Source organism: Chaetomium globosum, genomic scaffold (assembly GCF_000143365.1).
Source record: "Chaetomium globosum CBS 148.51 scaffold_1 genomic scaffold, whole genome shotgun sequence".
Lineage (NCBI taxonomy): Eukaryota > Fungi > Ascomycota > Sordariomycetes > Sordariales > Chaetomiaceae > Chaetomium > Chaetomium globosum.
Window position 1 is genome coordinate 609959 of NT_165976.1, and position 16395 is coordinate 626353.

The 16395-nt window shown below is 54.4% G+C and overlaps 6 protein-coding genes across 6 annotated transcripts in view; 2 read left to right on the top strand and 4 right to left on the bottom strand.

The window, feature by feature from the left end:
• Positions 1-2: 2 nt before the first annotated feature.
• Positions 3-1575, bottom strand: CHGG_00203 (uncharacterized protein; the record flags this gene model as incomplete). The annotated part of the gene is made up of 4 exons (XM_001219423.1): positions 3-482; positions 730-956; positions 1361-1484; positions 1537-1575. 4 exons carry the CDS (start codon positions 1573-1575, stop codon positions 3-5), a joined length of 870 nt encoding a protein of 289 aa, XP_001219424.1.
• A 294-nt stretch (positions 1576-1869) lies between these two features.
• Positions 1870-4450, top strand: CHGG_00204 (uncharacterized protein; the record flags this gene model as incomplete). Its single annotated transcript, XM_001219424.1, has 3 exons — positions 1870-2559; positions 2773-3543; positions 4052-4450. The coding sequence occupies 3 exons, from the start codon at positions 1870-1872 to the stop codon at positions 4448-4450; spliced, it is 1860 nt and encodes a 619-aa protein (XP_001219425.1).
• Positions 4451-5847: 1397 nt separating this feature from the next.
• On the bottom strand, positions 5848-8568 carry CHGG_00205 (uncharacterized protein; the record flags this gene model as incomplete). The annotated part of the gene is made up of 4 exons (XM_001219425.1): positions 5848-5880; positions 6135-6693; positions 6803-8011; positions 8360-8568. The coding sequence occupies 4 exons, from the start codon at positions 8566-8568 to the stop codon at positions 5848-5850; spliced, it is 2010 nt and encodes a 669-aa protein (XP_001219426.1).
• A 379-nt stretch (positions 8569-8947) lies between these two features.
• On the top strand, positions 8948-10791 carry CHGG_00206 (uncharacterized protein; the record flags this gene model as incomplete). Its single annotated transcript, XM_001219426.1, has 3 exons — positions 8948-9290; positions 9625-9839; positions 10051-10791. 3 exons carry the CDS (start codon positions 8948-8950, stop codon positions 10789-10791), a joined length of 1299 nt encoding a protein of 432 aa, XP_001219427.1.
• Positions 10792-12134: 1343 nt separating this feature from the next.
• On the bottom strand, positions 12135-14115 carry CHGG_00207 (uncharacterized protein; the record flags this gene model as incomplete). Its single annotated transcript, XM_001219427.1, has 3 exons — positions 12135-13124; positions 13208-13585; positions 13654-14115. 3 exons carry the CDS (start codon positions 14113-14115, stop codon positions 12135-12137), a joined length of 1830 nt encoding a protein of 609 aa, XP_001219428.1.
• Positions 14116-14942: 827 nt separating this feature from the next.
• The window catches only part of CHGG_00208 (uncharacterized protein), a gene marked incomplete at both ends in the record, with an annotated part of 2917 nt that continues 1464 nt past the window's right edge, over positions 14943-16395 (bottom strand). Inside the window, 4 exons of the mRNA XM_001219428.1 lie at positions 14943-15092; positions 15160-15667; positions 15748-15873; positions 15936-16285. Coding sequence (XP_001219429.1) covers positions 14943-15092; positions 15160-15667; positions 15748-15873; positions 15936-16285 — 1134 coding nt within the window. The remainder of the gene's footprint in view (positions 15093-15159; positions 15668-15747; positions 15874-15935; positions 16286-16395) is intronic.

Here is a 16395-nt window from a genome sequence, read left to right on the forward strand (position 1 = left end):
CTTCAGCCGGAACATGTCCTTGATGGCGTGTATGACGCGAGACTTGCCGGTGCCGCCCTCGCCGCCGATGTATTGGAAAATGCTGCCGACCCCCCTCTTCCTGCAGCCGCGTGCCGCGCTCGCCGAGGAACGCCGCAAGATGGCCCATCAGTAAGAGCCGTGCCATTTCTCCCTGGAAACTTGTTAAGGGTCCAGTGCCTTGTGAAGCCCCAGGGCCACATCGACGTATGTTGCATAACGTCCGAGCTCGAGCCGCATCTGTCCGCCCGGGCCGACCCCTTCTGGAGATCTTTCGCATCCGTGAACGGGCAACCGTGGGCTCCCCGTGTGGCTCGCCGGCATGCGCAGAAAGACGGATTCGTTTGCCTGCCCTGGATCTTCGCCGTGACGCTGCTGTCCTCTTTCTTCTGGACCTTCAATACCGCGTCGATCTCCTCGCGGCTGGGCAGTCCCATGCCGCGGAACGGCGAGTCTTGGAGGTCCTGTAGCATGGTATAGAAATAGCGACCACGCTGGGCAGCATTGTTGTCGTCCTGGCTTGGGTCAACTGCCTCTCGCCTCTTGGTCCAAAGCGCCTCAGCGCCGAAGTCGCTGTCATATCTTTGATCTCGCTGCCTCGAACCGCTGAAAGGACATTCAAGAAGGCTTCGTAGTGGGCCTGTGGATCGATGTCCCCACCATCCAGTCCGACGCCGTCATCGTCCCCCTCCCTGGTCCTCAAAGCCAAACCCGGTCGACGACGTCTTCGTTTTCCTGTTCTAGCCCTTGCATCTTTCGGTCAGCACGGGCATCGTCCGCCGAGACGCGTAGCAGAGCGATATTCTGGACGTGTGAGCGGATTCGGGCGCCCAGCTGCCCTCGAGCGATCGCCAAAGTCCTGGTATATCGTCTCGTCGGGCTCAGCCTGGAAACCTTTCCCATGGAACGAAGAGTGGCGAGGTTGCAGGACTGCGTTTCTGTATGTGACTTGTAAGCAGTTTTCTTTTACGCCAAGAGGACCCTGGATACCTACCTCTTACAAATTTGTCGTCCTGCTCAAACTTACCTTCCAAGGCGTAGGCGTTAATAGATAGGAGACAGACGAAACCCACTCCGTACAGGTGGCGCTGACACTGCCCCGTGATGGCGGCTTGACTCCGTACGCCCCATTATTTTGCACTGGGGCAGGACCTGGCTGCTAACACTTCCAAGTGTCATCCCCCGCCAGCTCGGTGGTCCCGACCAGACAGCTCCTTGGCCAAGCACTTCAGCACATGTGTCCTTTGCCGGCCCCGTCGAGCTAGATACCTTCCATATCAAGCAAGGAGTTTGGCCGGAGCCGCTGGTCAAGACTTCGGTGTTCGCCAAACTCGGGTCTTACTTGCAGCCAGAGAACGACCGCCCTCCTCGCGAGGGCATACACATATGCCACGTCCTCGTTCTTTCCGCGTCGACCAGCAACCCTGGAAGTCTCTGGCCGGGTGGATGCGGACCGCCGCAAACCCCTTTCCTAAGGGGTCGCAGCGCTGCTCAAAGATCAGATTGTAGATCAGATACTATCAATCCAGAGCAGTCCAGTCGATTCAGATCGGCCATTTCTTCAGATCAGTCGGATCAGATGAGCACCTTACAAATCTGATAATCTGATTGTTATCTATACCATACTTTTGGCCCTTGGTCAAGGCACCGAATCCCTTCATTTTGAGTGTTAATTATAGAGAGGTGGATGAATGTGTCGGGTATTACTTTTTCCGGGCCAGAACAAGCCCTGTCTAGCGCTAAATTGCGGATTCCGCGCGTCGCTCTGTCCACTGTTTGTACGCGCGCGCGTGTGTGTGACGACCACTGAGGCTGATCCGATTCGCCAGTTAAAGTTAACCCAACCTCGCAATGTCGACTGCTGCACAGAGCAGCTACGCAGCCTCTACTGCAGACAATGCCAACAACGTTGCAGCAGTCTTCCTCCCCCGCCCTCGATCTCGACTGCGCACCATCGCGAAGCAGTACGACGAAGCTGCGCAGCAAACCGTCACACATACCGACGAGCCATACAAGATCGTTTGGGGGAGCCGAACTTTCGTCATTAGCGGTGTTCTAAACAAGAAGAAGAGCCGTGGCCGTCGTTCCTGGATTACTCGTGAGGGTTGGTTCCTAACGGAGCTGACGACAACAGGAAAGGTCAAGCAGGATGTCTGGTGCTGTCGACGCTGCGATGCCTACGGCAAGCCCCAGTTTTTCAGCGCTCAATCAACCTCGGCCTCGCAGGGACACTCTTCTAAGGCTAGCATAGCCCTTGCTCGTTGTTCTAATCACGTTGCTAACGGTTACAGGTCCCACAACATCGCCGAGGACAGCCCCAGCCGGCCAGACAACGAGATGACCGTCCTTGACATCCAGCGAGAGGCTAGCAACCGATCGACCCCTTCCAGCATTCCACAAGCGAAGATCAGTCGGGCCCGGGAGCTTCTAGTAGGCTATATTGTCGACGGCGACTTGCCCTTTACTGCTCTTGAGAGCGTCTACATCAAGGGAGCTCTTAAAGCAGCTAGACCCTGGATTCGCCCAAGAGCTCTCCTCACAGTAGGATCGACAATTGGGAAGGGATATCAAGGAGGTTTTTGAGTCGAAAGATGATGGGCGGTCAAGGCTGACCTGACGAAAGCCCTCAGTCAGATTCATATTAGCTTCGACCTTTGGACCTCTCCAAACAACCTAGCCATGATTTCAGTCTTTGGGCACTTCATCAATCAGAAGAAAATGCCCCAGAGCAGGTTGCTAGCCTTCCGTCGGCAGCTAGGGAAGCATTCTGGGAATTACATCGCGCTCACGATCCAGGATATTCTCAAGGCTTGGGGAATTGGGAAGCAGGTGGGTGTCTGCGTCGCTGACAATGCAGGGAACAACGACACATGCCTCAAGGTCCTATATCGATCCCTCGATTCCACCATAACCGACCGAGATATCAAGGCGCGTCGAATGCGATGCTTCGGTCATGTCCTCAATCTTGTTGTTCAGGCTTTCCTTTTTGGCCAGGATGCTACCTGCTTCGAGAGGGATGCTTATACCCTTTCCCTTTGGAGTGACGACGAGGCTGAACTAGCACATTGGAGAGCAAAGGGACCTGTTGGAAAGCTTCACAATATCGTCAAGTTCATCAGGGCGTCGCCGCAACGATCCGAGGCATTCCGACAGCATGCTAAGGAAGCCCAGACCTCTGACGACTATCTGTTGTCAGAGGAGCCGACCTGGGACCTTGGCCTCAAGCAGGACAACAGCACGCGCTGGAACTCAACTTACCTGATGATCGAGAGGGCTGTCAGGAAGAGGGATGATATCAACAGCTTTATCTTGGAGCTTGATCTTGAATCTGATGGTGACAAGCGGATCCCTGATGCTGACAAACTAACCACCGACGACTGGAAGGCCCTGATCGAGATCAAGACGATCTTAGAACCACTCTACAAACTGACGATAAAGACCCAGGGATGGGGGCAGTCTGGGAACAAGTGGTCGACTTTCAGATGTTCTAATGGGGATGGAATATGTATTGGGACATCTTGGAAGGTTACAAGACTTCTATAACGACAACGGAATTCCGGTTCTTGAAAGCTGCTCGGAGCAGCTGAAGCTTTCGGCGGGATTCTAGGCGCGTAATCCAACCACCCAGTCTTATCGCCAGCTTCGATCGACGGCGGCGGCTGCGCTTCAACGAAGGCGGCCCTGCCTTTCTCAATGCCCGCGGACGAGTACGTCACGATGCCCGACAGCGGACGGTTCTGCTTTAGACTCCCAAGGCTAGAGAGCGGGCCCAGCATTCGGGGCCAGTATCCAACAAATGCCTGGAAGAAACTTGACGAGTACTACACGAAGCTTGCGGATTCCCCTTTGTTCACTGCAGCTATCATTCTGAATCCAAATCTCGGCCTTCGGTGGCTGCGGCGTCGGTGGAGGGATCCCGAACAACATGAGTGGCTCGTTGCTGCGAAAGATGGTCTCAAGGAATACTTTGACCGCTGGTATTGCAGCTCTGATGATCCCCAGCCTCAGGGTCGATCTGTCTGTCGAGATTTAGGCCGGGAGGACGATGCTTACGAGGCCTTCGTCGAACAGCGGAGTCAGTTCCGATGAAGATGGTAACGAGGACGAGATTGACCGGTACTACAACATGAAGGTCGGGGGCAACGTCGATCCGGTTGAATGGTGGATCAGTAATAAGGCTCAGTTCCCAAAGCTGTCTCAGATGGCCCTTGACATTCTCGCTATTCCAGCCATGGCAGCTGACTGCGAGAGGTCCTTCAGCATTGCTAGGCTTACTCTGAGCTCCCAGAGGCATGCAATGAAGTGGGAGACTATCGAGATGCTTCAGATGCTGAAGAACTGGCTTAGGAACGGCGATATCGTCATCGGAGGAGTCATGAAGGGCAGCAGGCCGGATTGGGGATCGATTAAGGGGCAGCAGGGTTACGAATAGCTGCATTTGTATGTCAGTTCAGTCCAGTTCAATCCAGTCCAGTCCAGTCCAAGGGTCGAGGGAATCAATCCGATCAGATCAGGAGGGTCTGTCTGATCTGACTGATCTGAGAGCAGCGCTGAGGGGTCGTGGATCACGTGCAGTGGCCGACTCCTGGGGGTCCTAGACCGCGACTGATCCAAGGCTCTCGGAAAGTCGATCCCACTGTTCGAATTCTGGTGATTCTCGCCGACAATTGGGAACTCATTCGGCAGAATTCCCCGTCAATCAACAATACACCGACGCCGAAATCATCGGATCCTGTCGGCAACTTATCAACGACACTACGATCGGCTGGCCCCGGAGCAGTCGCAAGCAGAAACCCGTTCTCTTCACTAGGCCGTGCTCAAAATCCCATTTCCTCGCCTCAGAATCCATCTTCCTCGCCGGTTGCCCCAGAAACCGCAGAACGCGAAGCGACCGAACCACCATCCAGCCCTGGAGCACAGCTAGACTCGATCACGGCCGATCCTGATCAGATGCCCACAGGTCCATCTTCAGGTATATATCACCGCCTTACACAGCCACGGCTCACCTAACTATTAATCTAGATGGCGACGACTCGAACGATGCTTCGGACACAGAAGAATTATTGGACGCTCAACCCGTTTCGAGCAGCAGGACCCCGACAAAGAAAAGAAAGGAACCAAGCTCTCCGGAACCGGCCAGAAGCAAGAGATCCACAGCGTGAAGGAAGAAGGCGCGGCTGTATGACTAGCTTTTGAGGTTGACCAAAGAACTGCTTTTGCTTGCTTTCCCAACATTCGTCAACCGTCCTAAAACTGATCGGCCAACCATATTCTGATGCCGCTATGGGTTACCTGCGCCGGCCCGTTCCTCCAGGCTTCCTTTGGCGGGCCCGCGCGCAGCGGGCACGGTCACTCTTGTGTAGAAGCAGGATCACCATTCTTCCTATGATTCTTTGTCTTTGGTGGAAAGTAAGTCCGTGCACCCCGTTTCCGATCAGGCCACTAACCGATCAAATTTTCACACCCTCCTGATCCGGCACCCTCTCTGTTTCAACCCACACAGTTTCACCAAATCAAGCCCAATTCTAATCCTGTTGCTCTCATTTTAAACATCTTTGCTATGGCTCGCGAAGACATCATTCAGTTGGCAATCCAGGCTGTCAAGGATGGACAATCTATCCGTAAGGCTAGCGAGGCCTGGGCAGCGTTCCGAACAGTTCAATCAATCCAATCCTGGGTCCCCGATTGGATTGGATTGAAGATTTTGAGGTGCGATTGAACTGAACTGTTCCTCAGATTGAACTGAACTGTTTAGTTCAATCTGCCAAGGCCTCCCCCCCGGAAGCAGCTGATCCGTTCCGCTCAGCCCCCAAAAGGTCTCCCCAACAGTCACACCACTCCCTGGCGTTCCTCCTGCTCTAGCTATCTAGAATCCGCAGCCAATTATTGATACACTGAAGCATACAAAGGGTTTCCTCGTGCGTGCGGTTTCTCTGATGACCCAGGGCCAACTTCGATGCACTAAAACACCTCTCGCATTCTGTTGAACAGGGTGGAATAGATAACAACTCAAATGCCATCTTGGAAAGCCGTGGGAAACGGTCACGATTACGCCACCACCATTGATAAGGGGTCTCTTCTAGTGGCAGAACCGGCTCATTGAGGTAGACACTAACCTCATCAACGGATACGCGATCCGGAGGGTCATAGAAGTCATACCCAAACGCCGGGCGATGTGAAGGTCGGTCCCGGGACCCGTTTGATGAATCCGGAGCCGGTCGAGGATAATTGTGGTCAAAGAAAACCCGGAACCGGGCTTGAATGTCGGACGACTTAAGCGGATCATCTGTAAAAAAACGCTCGATCCACCGCATCTTACAGTTCGGAAGTAGTATCATTGCCGCCCAATAAGCTGGGGTGGCGTCCATGATCGCCAGATACTTTTCCAGCTTCTCAATGGCAAGTTTGAGACTCTTTTGGATAAAGGCATACCCAGTATCATCAACTTCATCGTCAATTACCTCCCCCAAGTTGAACAACGCGCTGTTGAGGGCGTGGCGATGGCGCTGGGTGGGGCTCTGTGGTAGAGGGCCGATATCCAAGTGCTGGGAGGTCAACTTCAAAGTCGTCCAAGTGAGCTGGAGGCCGGATTGTTCGCCCAGACCGCCGTTGACTTGGAGGCTCAACACGTTGACTTGGGGGTTCAATATCTGGGTCTGGGTCTGACGAAAGCGACTGCATCCGACCGGGATTGAGAGAGTTTCCCAGGGCCGGCGACGGTGGCCGTATACCAACCCAGGGACCCCCATGGAAATCGTGATGTTGACTGGCTGTTCTGGCATACTGTTGATAGAGTTCGTTGAGGTTCCTGTGCAGGGTGTAGGCATGTGATACGACGTCCGCAAAGTTTGGTTTCCGGCCCTCAAACTTCTTTGTAATGATTTTGAACGGTTCCAAGATGCAACGGATCTCTTTGAGCACCACCCACTCTGAAGGCGTAAGCTGGTCATCGCTCGTGATATTATCTGGATCCTTCTTGGTCACGATGTTGACGAAATAATCCAGAGGATCACGTAACATGATTGCCCGGTCGATCATGTGGTAGACTGAATGCCATCGAGTCTCATTGTCCGAACGCAACTGCAGCTTTGCAATGTCCTTGTCGATTAGAATAGCGCCGAATTCTTGCTGTTCTTCCTCTGTCAACTTGCCCTTAGCGATATCCGAAAACAGATCCCGGCGTTGAGGACTGCGGCGAATGTGATGAACCAGGAAGTGGAGCTTTCCAATAGGGCCAGACTTGCGCCATTCCTGAAGAAGCCTTCCCTCTTCCGCTGCGTTGTGGTGTGCCAGGGATTCCGGTGCCAGGGACTTGATGAGCTTCTTGTTGGTTGCTTGAAGGAAGGCCTTAGCAACAAGGTTCAATATGTGCCCGAAACAACGGACCCGGACCTTGCATTTGAGGGCGATGGCTTGCGCAGGGGAAAGCGTTGGATTGAGGTGTAAAAGGACCTTTGTCATTGCCGTATCGTTGTTATCTGCATTGTCGGTTTGGAAATATCCAAGGCCAGGGCTGTAGGTCAAAACGTCCTTGATGACGTCTAGAACACCAGGTGCAATGTTCTCGCCAGCATGAGTCCCCGTAATCCGTGACAGAGTCAGGAGGTGTGTTTGATAATTTCCAGAGCTCTCAAAGTAATGAACAACGACTGCGAGTAGCGCAAGGCCATGAGAGGAGGTCCACAGATCGAAAGAGAGATGTTTCTGATGTGGAGAAGCCTTGAGCTTAATCTTGATTGAATCAAGAAGATCGTGATACATACTTGTGAGCCAGCTTCTTGTTGTATCCCCCCCTTTTGGAAGAAGGGCGTCAGTTAATGGAGCGTTGAAGAGCTGTAGTATTTGACGGTAATACTTGTTTTCCACCGCGGCGAACGGAATGTTTGCCGTAGCCATCCAACAAACAAGGAGGTAACGAAAGCGCTCCCCTTGGGTTCTTGGAACCACGGCCGTCGACTTTTTGTTCTTGTTGCGGCTCAACATCTCGCTAATACTGTGGTTGGTTGCAGCTCGTTTTCTTGATGTTGTAGCTTGGGGGTCGTTCGAATTCGAGTGAGGTTTATCGTCAAAAATACGGTGTTGTTCTTCGAGATGACTTCGTGCGGCCGAAGTCGATTGAGCGTTGAACGTTGCACTACATCGCTTGCAGACGAAATGGAAGCTTTTCGCCTTCATCTTGACTGTATAAATAATCGGTTATTATAACGATAAGCGTTGAGGGCGCTGTTGTGAGAAATAAAACTAACCAGTTGGATCGACGACAAGGGCAACGCAAAAGCCGTATTTCTACACCCAAGAGCGCCTGTCTTGCCGCTTATCTAGCCAGTTTTCAGGCACGTACTTGAGGTCCTTCTTGCAGGTCACAACAGGCCATTGCTCGGGGACGATTGACGCTGGAGGGTCCTCCCCAAGCGCCTCGATCTGCTGAACTAGGGAAAGCGCATGGCCAAGCCTGGAAAAGGTGCTGTTTTCGGTGGTGACGACAGGCCCGGTGACGACGGCGGCATTCGTCGGGGATGTGGCAGTAGAGCTCGTGTCTGAGGTAGCCATTGGGCGGTAGGGTTGGACCTGGTCGAAGGGCGGTTGATGATGGCAAGTTCAATCCAACAGCGATTGACCCTGTTTGAACAACGAGACTGTTAGTTATAGATAACGTTCGGTACCTCACTATCAGAATAACGGCAAGTATTGTCGCTTATAACCCTAACCCTGTAAGTTCAATCGAGCTCAGTTCAATCCTGGAGCTGGATCTGGATTGCACTGAGGCCCAAAATGGCCGGATTGGATTGGATTGGATTGATTGGATTGAACTACTGAACTGAAAAAATTGAACTGTTCGGAGCGCTGGGCCTGGGGGGTCCCCTTTTCTACCCTTCGAGGCCGAGTCGTTGCCCACGCCCAACCAAAGGGTCAATACCAAGCCCAAGTGATGCAGAAGCTCAGCCCCGATCAAGAAAAACACTTGGCCGATTGGGTCCTTGCCCAAGAGGCTTTTGGGCTTCCTGTCAAGCATAGGCAGATCCAGACCTTCGCCAACCGCATCCTCCATGCCTCTGGATCTGACCAGACTGTTGGCAAGCATTGGCTCCAGAAGTTCATCAACAGATATCCGGTTCTGAAGACGAAGAGGAACAAAAGTATGGACATCAAGCGGCTGAGTGGAGCTAGTATTGATGTGATCAAGGCTTGGTTCCGTCTACTCGCGATTCCGATCATCAAGTCGGTTGACCCGCGAGACCGTTGGAATATGGACGAAACGGGGATTATGGAGGGTATGGGGATCAATGGCTTATGTGTTGGTTCATCGGAGACGAAGGAGGCACTGTCAAAGCACCCTGAATCTCGGATCTGGACGACGATCATTGAGTGTATCTCAGCAACAGGAGTCGCTCTCTCTCCGTTGGTTATCTTCAAGGGCAAAGACATCCAACAACAATGGTTCCCCGACGACGTGAAGGACCTTGATCCATTACGTAACTGGCGGTTCACAACAAGCCAAAATGGGTGGACATCTAATGATATTGCTTTGGAATGGCTGACGGGGGTCTTTTGCCCATCGACTTCAACTTCGAGGAAGAGACTTCTCATTGTTGATGGCCATGGTAGCCACGAGTCTGACGACTTCATGTGGACGTGTTATATGTCACGGTTATGGTCGCGTACCACGCCCCGATGAGGGCACGCGCGGGAAGCGTTCCCAGCCAATCATTAAGAATGGGTCTCAGACCAATCAGCAGAGGAACGAAGGGAACGGCTACCGTTCCCAGGATCCAGTCTGGAACGAGAGGAACGATCACCGTTCCTCACGTTCCCAGCAAAAGGTACGCCGGTACCTAGGAAGCCTAGATAGTATATAGTCACCCGTTCTGGAGAGCTCTGGGAGTTCTCCAGTTAGCAATCACAACTACAGTTCGCTACAAGCTCGAAAGCCTACTGTTGAGACAAGTCTTTGTTGTGCACCCTTTGGCTGCACCGAACCTAAGCACCCTCGAAGAGATTACCTTCAACCGAAGCTGAACCCTAACAGGACAGGGTCCTGAAGTAGGTTCGTCACATTATATCAACAACATCTACCTTCTCTTCTTACCAGCACACGCCTCTCATGTTCTCCAACCTCTTGATCTCTCTGTCTTTTCTCCCTTGAAGACTGCCTACCGTTGTGGCATTGATGACTTGGCTCTGATGACCGACAGTGCCCCTATTGGCAAAAGACTCTTTCTCTGTTGTTATTCAAAGGCTAGGAGCGATGCCATTACGGAAAGAAATATCCGTAGTGGTTGGAAAGCGTCAGGGTTATGGCCAGTCAACGTCGACAAGCCTCTCATGAGCCGTTTACTCTTGCCGACCCAGCCGACCCAGCCGACCCAGCCGGCTCAGCCAAATCAGCCAACTCAGCCAACTCAGCCAACTCAGCCAACTCAGCCAACTCAGCCAACTCAGGCAAGCAGTCAGGGTGTCAACAAGCCGAGCAGCCAGGAGGTTAAGACTCCAAGTCGCAGTCAAGAGGTCCACAAATTAGTCGCTACCAACTACCGTCTAAAGCGACTCAAAGCAATAGACCCAGTAGCTCGGACTCTCTTTGCAAAGGTTGGCAAAAGTCTTGACTACACAGCTATCCAGCTAGCTAGTCAACAACAGAGGATTCGGGCATTGGAAGCTGAGGTAGACAGGCTGAAGCCTAGGAAAAAGAAGAAGGTTAGGTTGGACCCTAACACCCGGTTTGCTCAAATTGAGCAAATAATGCAGGCCAAAAGGCACTTGCAGAGGAGTTAAAACCCTCGGAAGTAGTAAATAGCTATGTCCTCGAAGATATGTGCCTGGAATGGTCGATCTTCGACCCTCCTGTAGATACCGAGAACGGGGGGGCTGATGGTGGATTTTGATCGGTTAGTGGCCTGATCGGAAACGGGGTGCACGGACTTATGTCAAAAATGGATGTTTCTGAGGCCCAGAAAATGGGATACAAAACCCCGGAGATTCGGATGCAACTGAGCCCAGGAAGAGTGACCCTGCTGACCCCCAACTTGATTTTTTTTTTTTAAGAGCAAGTCATGTGACCCGTGAATGGCGAGAGCCAACCTTTGTTAACGGAAATTTGAAAACGTTAGCCAAAGAGCTTCCGTCACAGAGACGGTCTCAAAGACAATAGAGTTAATTAAGCCGACACCCATTCGCTTACGATTGGAGCCCTGCTCAACCAACAAGCCGGGGAGAAGCGGGGCTAACCTCAGCGAATGACGATAATGGATTTGGCGCCTGCAACCTAATCGCTTACGCAATTGGCTCGCGCTTGCGCCCTGCTCGCAACAAGATCCCGGGTCCCCTGTGTCATGGCACCCAAAGCCCGGCTCCAGCCCGGAATCCGGGGAACACGGTGCTCTGGCACTCATGGGCAGGAGGTTTCCTGAGCTGAGAAAAAGCTAACTTGTCCTCGTCTCTCTCTGCCTCCTCCCGCTGTCATGACCTAAACCAATGCTGACCCGAGGAAACCCCAAACACAAAGCCACGAATTGGCAGAACAATACTAACACCGTGACCCACTGGCAGTCATTATCAGAAGGGCAAGTTTAGTGGCACGGGGCCCGATCCCTAGTGGCAGGGGGTCCAGTTCACCGCCTTCCTAAAACATCAATGCACGGCTGACCGCCTTTCCTCTGTAGTGCGGTAAAGGGGGGAGGGGACCTATTTCCTCCCCCCAAACGGCGAAAACGTCCTTTTTTAAACGATTTGGGTGCATATGAAAATATTGATCTTACGCTCTTAACTCAGGATATACAGGCATGAATTCCTAGCTACTGTGACTGGGGCGTGTCTGATACGGGCGTTCCTAGCGATATAGCCACATCAGGCCCAGTTGATGCACCTCCCTGAGCCCCATCTACTGCAATTTGCTGGCCCTGCCCCCCGTGCGGGGCCTCTACCCTGTCCTCTCGGGCCCCGCGACCGCCGGCCTCGGGCTTGGCCCTGCCCCCGTGCGGGACCTCTACCCCGTCCTCTCGGGCCCCGCGGCCGCCGGCCTCGGGCTCGGCCCCGGGCTTGCTGCTGCTCCTGTCGTTCAACGAGCTCCCCACCGCGAGGGGTCTCGGGCCCGCGTGGCGGCCGAAGCTCGGCGGTAGTTATCTCCACGGGGTATCAAAGCGACGGAGGATCTCCTCCTGACTGACTGTAGGCCTACCACGCCTTGTGATTCCTACTAGCGGCTCTTCGATCGCGGCGAAGGGGTCGTTAGCGGCGAGGCTCACCTCAAGGTGCCAGTGGGGATGGGTATCGAGGTAACTGAGCTCCTGGTTGCTACGTAGTTTACGCTCGATATCGTGGGAACAAGGGAGGCCAAACTGCTGGTGGAAAGCCCCGGTGCACTCAGGGGGTGGTTCCCTGTGCCTCTGGGAGGCAGTCTGTCCGAGGTCACTCTTGACCCTGCTGTGGCAGATCCTGTGTTGCTGCGCCACGAGGCCAAGTGCCTTGCGGCTAAGGCGGTAGCGTAGGTCTCCCATCCATCGACAGCTGCTGTACTGCCCGAGCTGGCGCGTGGCCTCCTCGCCCTTCTTGGCGTTATATGAAGCCTCTTGGTCCTTCACGAGTTGCTCGACGCGGCTGGCGAGAAACCGCAGTTCTGCCCTTGAATTCAGCAGGTACGACTTCACCTCCTTGTGACTGCCCTCTGTACGAGAGGTGACCCGAACGCCGAAGTTCCGATTTTGACGGGTGAAGCACTCGAGGAAGTGCTTCCTCCATGGGAAGTAGGTCGACAAGATGTAGGAAACAGCGGGTTCTTGATGCTCGGCGAACTGGTCGATCAGCTGCTGCCACGCCATCTGGAAGTCGTCAATCGTCGAGGCATATACGCAGGCCTTCCAGACAGACAGAAAGCCGGCAGGGGTATCTTCAGTATCTTGAATCGAAAGGGGAGGGCCGATGACAGGGGCCTCTGCGATTAGATCCCTGAAAGTAGGGTCCACGTGATTACCCTCTTCTTCCTGTTCTCGCAGGGCCTGCTGGCTGGGCTGTTGGCCGTCGGGCCCAAGTTCCAATTTCCTCTTGGACCTCGCTCTGGTACGGTTCTTGAACACGTGCCACAAACAAGATTTGCTGGGTGGACAGTTTTTCTAGAGACGGTGGCCAGCGCCATTCTTGAAGGGCTTTCTCGAAGTCGGGTAAATTGCTACAGTAAGGTAGCTGGGCGCCCTACAGCGACGCCGGAGCTTTTCGAGATGCTCGGATCAACCAAGGTGTAGGCTTCTTCATCCTCCTTGTTGACGATGGCGAAGGCGACATTGAAGGTGGTATGAAGATTGGTAACGCCCGTGACGTTGAGGAAAGGCATATCGAAGCGGTTGGTCTTGTACGTATTGTCGAGGTTGAGGACATCAGGGAATCGCTTCCAGGCCTTCTCGCACCATGGGTATGTCCAGATCAAGGCCGTGACATGTCCGCTTAGCTGGCGGACAAAGTGCTTAATACCAGTGTCGGTGAAGTGCTTGATCAGAGCCTGGGTAGGGGTATAGCCACCAAGAGCCTCGGCATTAGCCTGGGTCATCTCGTTCTCGATGTCGCGACGGTGCCACTCCTAGATAAGTAAAGTGGGAGGTTAGACAGATAAAGGTGTGAGAAAAGGGGTAGAAAACGGGGGGTCACCTGATCTGGGTAAAGCTCTCGCATCAATGCGGCAACACCACGGGAGCCAGTAGCCGTGGTCTTGAAGATCTGGCGGATCTTATCCTTCTGGGCCTCGGTCCAGGTCCTTTTGCGGTGGCTAGGGTAGGCTACGGGGTCTTGAGCTTCGTGATTATGCTGGTTAACCATGACCTCGAAGATCCATCGATCGCCTGCAAGTACACGCTGAACTGCCTTCGCCCTCCACGGACAACTCGTCTTGATGGTAGATGTGTCCCGCAGGCCGACACCTCGGGTCTCCTTTTTATTGGCCCCATGAACGCAACTCAGATCGTACCGCCTCGGCGCGCCGTTCTTGTAGTCGCTGCATCGCACCTTGACGATTGCGTATCCTTGTTCTTTGGCTGACGGGTTGACATGGGCGTAGAGTACATCGAAGGACTCAAATCCATCCGCAGGGACGGTAGGGGCCTCGAGAGGCATCTTGGTAGGCGGCAGGCAACAGAGTGGATTGCCGGCTCGTTGGATCGTGATATAATATGGGCCCTATAATATAGCCAATAAGGAGATGCAATAAATCTTTTTGGACACGGTGTTGCAGTCGGTGGACGAGGTCAAATAAGAAGTTGGGCGGTTGTGCACAGCGTTAGAGACGGAGTATGGAATGAATGGGCGGAGATTCTGCCCACCCGGGAGGGTGGCAGAATTTCGGCAGAATTTCCGGACCCCGTGCCACTAGGGATCGGGCCCCGTACCACTAAACTTGCCCTATCAGAAACCACTGGCACCATCCTTTGTCTCACGCAAGATTCCCCATTCACCCAATACCACAACTACCGGTACGAGCTCGCATCCCCATTAAAAAAACCCCCAGTGAGCCCGACCAAGCACGTAAACGCGAAAGAAAAGCGCGCCCAGAGATGGGAAACAACAGCACCCACTCCCCTCCGCATGCCGGGGCCGGGGCCGATCAGGCCGTCTAGCTCGGCATCCCCGCCCTCGAGTGCTTCATCATCCTGCTGTTGGCGCAGAGCGTGGCCACGCCGCTGCAGTTTCTCGCCGGAGGGCTCGTGGTGCTGCTGACCGCCCACCTAGCCGCTCCCTACGTTCAAGTTTCTGTCTCGCAGAGCCGGGAACCGAGCCAGGCGCCCCGAGCGCGGAGGAGGACCGCCCGGAAAGAGGTCCGCTGGGCTGGGGTGTGAAAAGTTCATCTCTTGGCCGAAGATTACATAAATTACCTTAGGAGAGTTGCGTATATAGATTTTGATTTCTCGGCCGGGTCCAACAAAAGGAAAGCAACGATCCCCCATTCATTCGTCAGTCTTCTCTGAAACAGGCTCGTTCAGAATCTCGCGCTTCTCGATTCTGACCCAGAAGTCGTGGATCATCCAGGCGATGGCGGATCGGAAATGGACGGGCTTGCTGGGGTTAGCGAAGGTGATGTCGAAGCGGCGGATAACCTACAGCCAAAGTCAGCTTTTCCCACCCACCCAGACCATCAAGAGAAACGGGGGAGAATAAACAAACCTCGGAAATGGTCTTGCCCGCCTCCATCAGCCCAATCGCCTTGCCGGGGCACGCAAACGCGCCATAGCTCCACGCCAGGTCCGTCATATCAATCATACGCTGCCTCTTGACGGGGTCAGCCTCGGTCCAGCGCTCGGGGCGGAACATGTCGGTGTCGGGACCCCAAAAGGCCTTGTCGCGCCCCATAGCGTAGACGGCGCCGTTGGTCGACACGCGCGCGCCGTACGGCAGGTGGTAGCCGCACACTGTGTCGCCGCCCACGGGCACCGCCTTGTGGAACGGGCCCGAGGCCAGCGGCGTGTGCAACCGCAGCATCTCGCGAATGCACGCCTGCAGGTACGGCAGGTTCTTGACCACGCTATCCTTGATGATCTCGCCGTGCGGGGCGAGGCCCTCGGCTGCGGCCGCGTCGAGCTCGGCACGCAGCGTCTGTAACGTGCGCGGGTGCTTGAGGAGGTAATAGAGGGTGATGCTGATGGTGTTGGACGTCGTGTCGGAGCCGGCGAAGCTGTTTTTTTGAGGTGATGAGCCAGGAAGGGGGGGGGGGGGGGGGGGCAATGGGGTAAGAGCAACAATGACACAACTTACAACTGCAAGCCGACTTCGGAGAGGAGCTCCTCCCTGTTGAGGCCGTTGTTGATAAAGATTTGTAGCATGTCCTTTTTCGGCTCGGCGCCGGGCTTTAGCCTCTCGTCGATGATGGACTGGGTGTAGCTGTCATCCACATCAGCCACATAGTTGCGCGGTAACTATCTCGCCGTCAGTCCGAAACTCACGTCAGCACCGCACCCAACCCCACGTCGTCACCGACACGCGGGAGCAGGTACTTAAGCGGCCATTTCCTGATCCACCAGAAGAGGCTGCTGTAGTTGCTCATGGTGATGAGGACGGGCAGCATGGCCTCGTTGATCCTCATAAACTGCCCCTGGTCCTCGTTGGTCGCCACGAAGCCCAGGGGGCGACTGTAGGCAACCTCGCCGAGCGTGTCGAGGGCGCCAAAGTGCACCTGCCTGCCGAGATTCATGTCGACGCCCTTGCCTGCGTATCGCTGCTCGATGGCCGCGAGCCACTTGGTGAGGCCGGTGTCGATGCAGGACTCAAAGTCGGAAGTACCCTTACCGGCGTACTGAAAAGGGTGGTCAGTATCCTTGACCTTGGGTGAGGGCAGGGACTGGAATCTTACGGCGGGCAAGACCCTCTTCTTGCGCAGCTTCCGCTCGGCCGGGTCGAGGATGG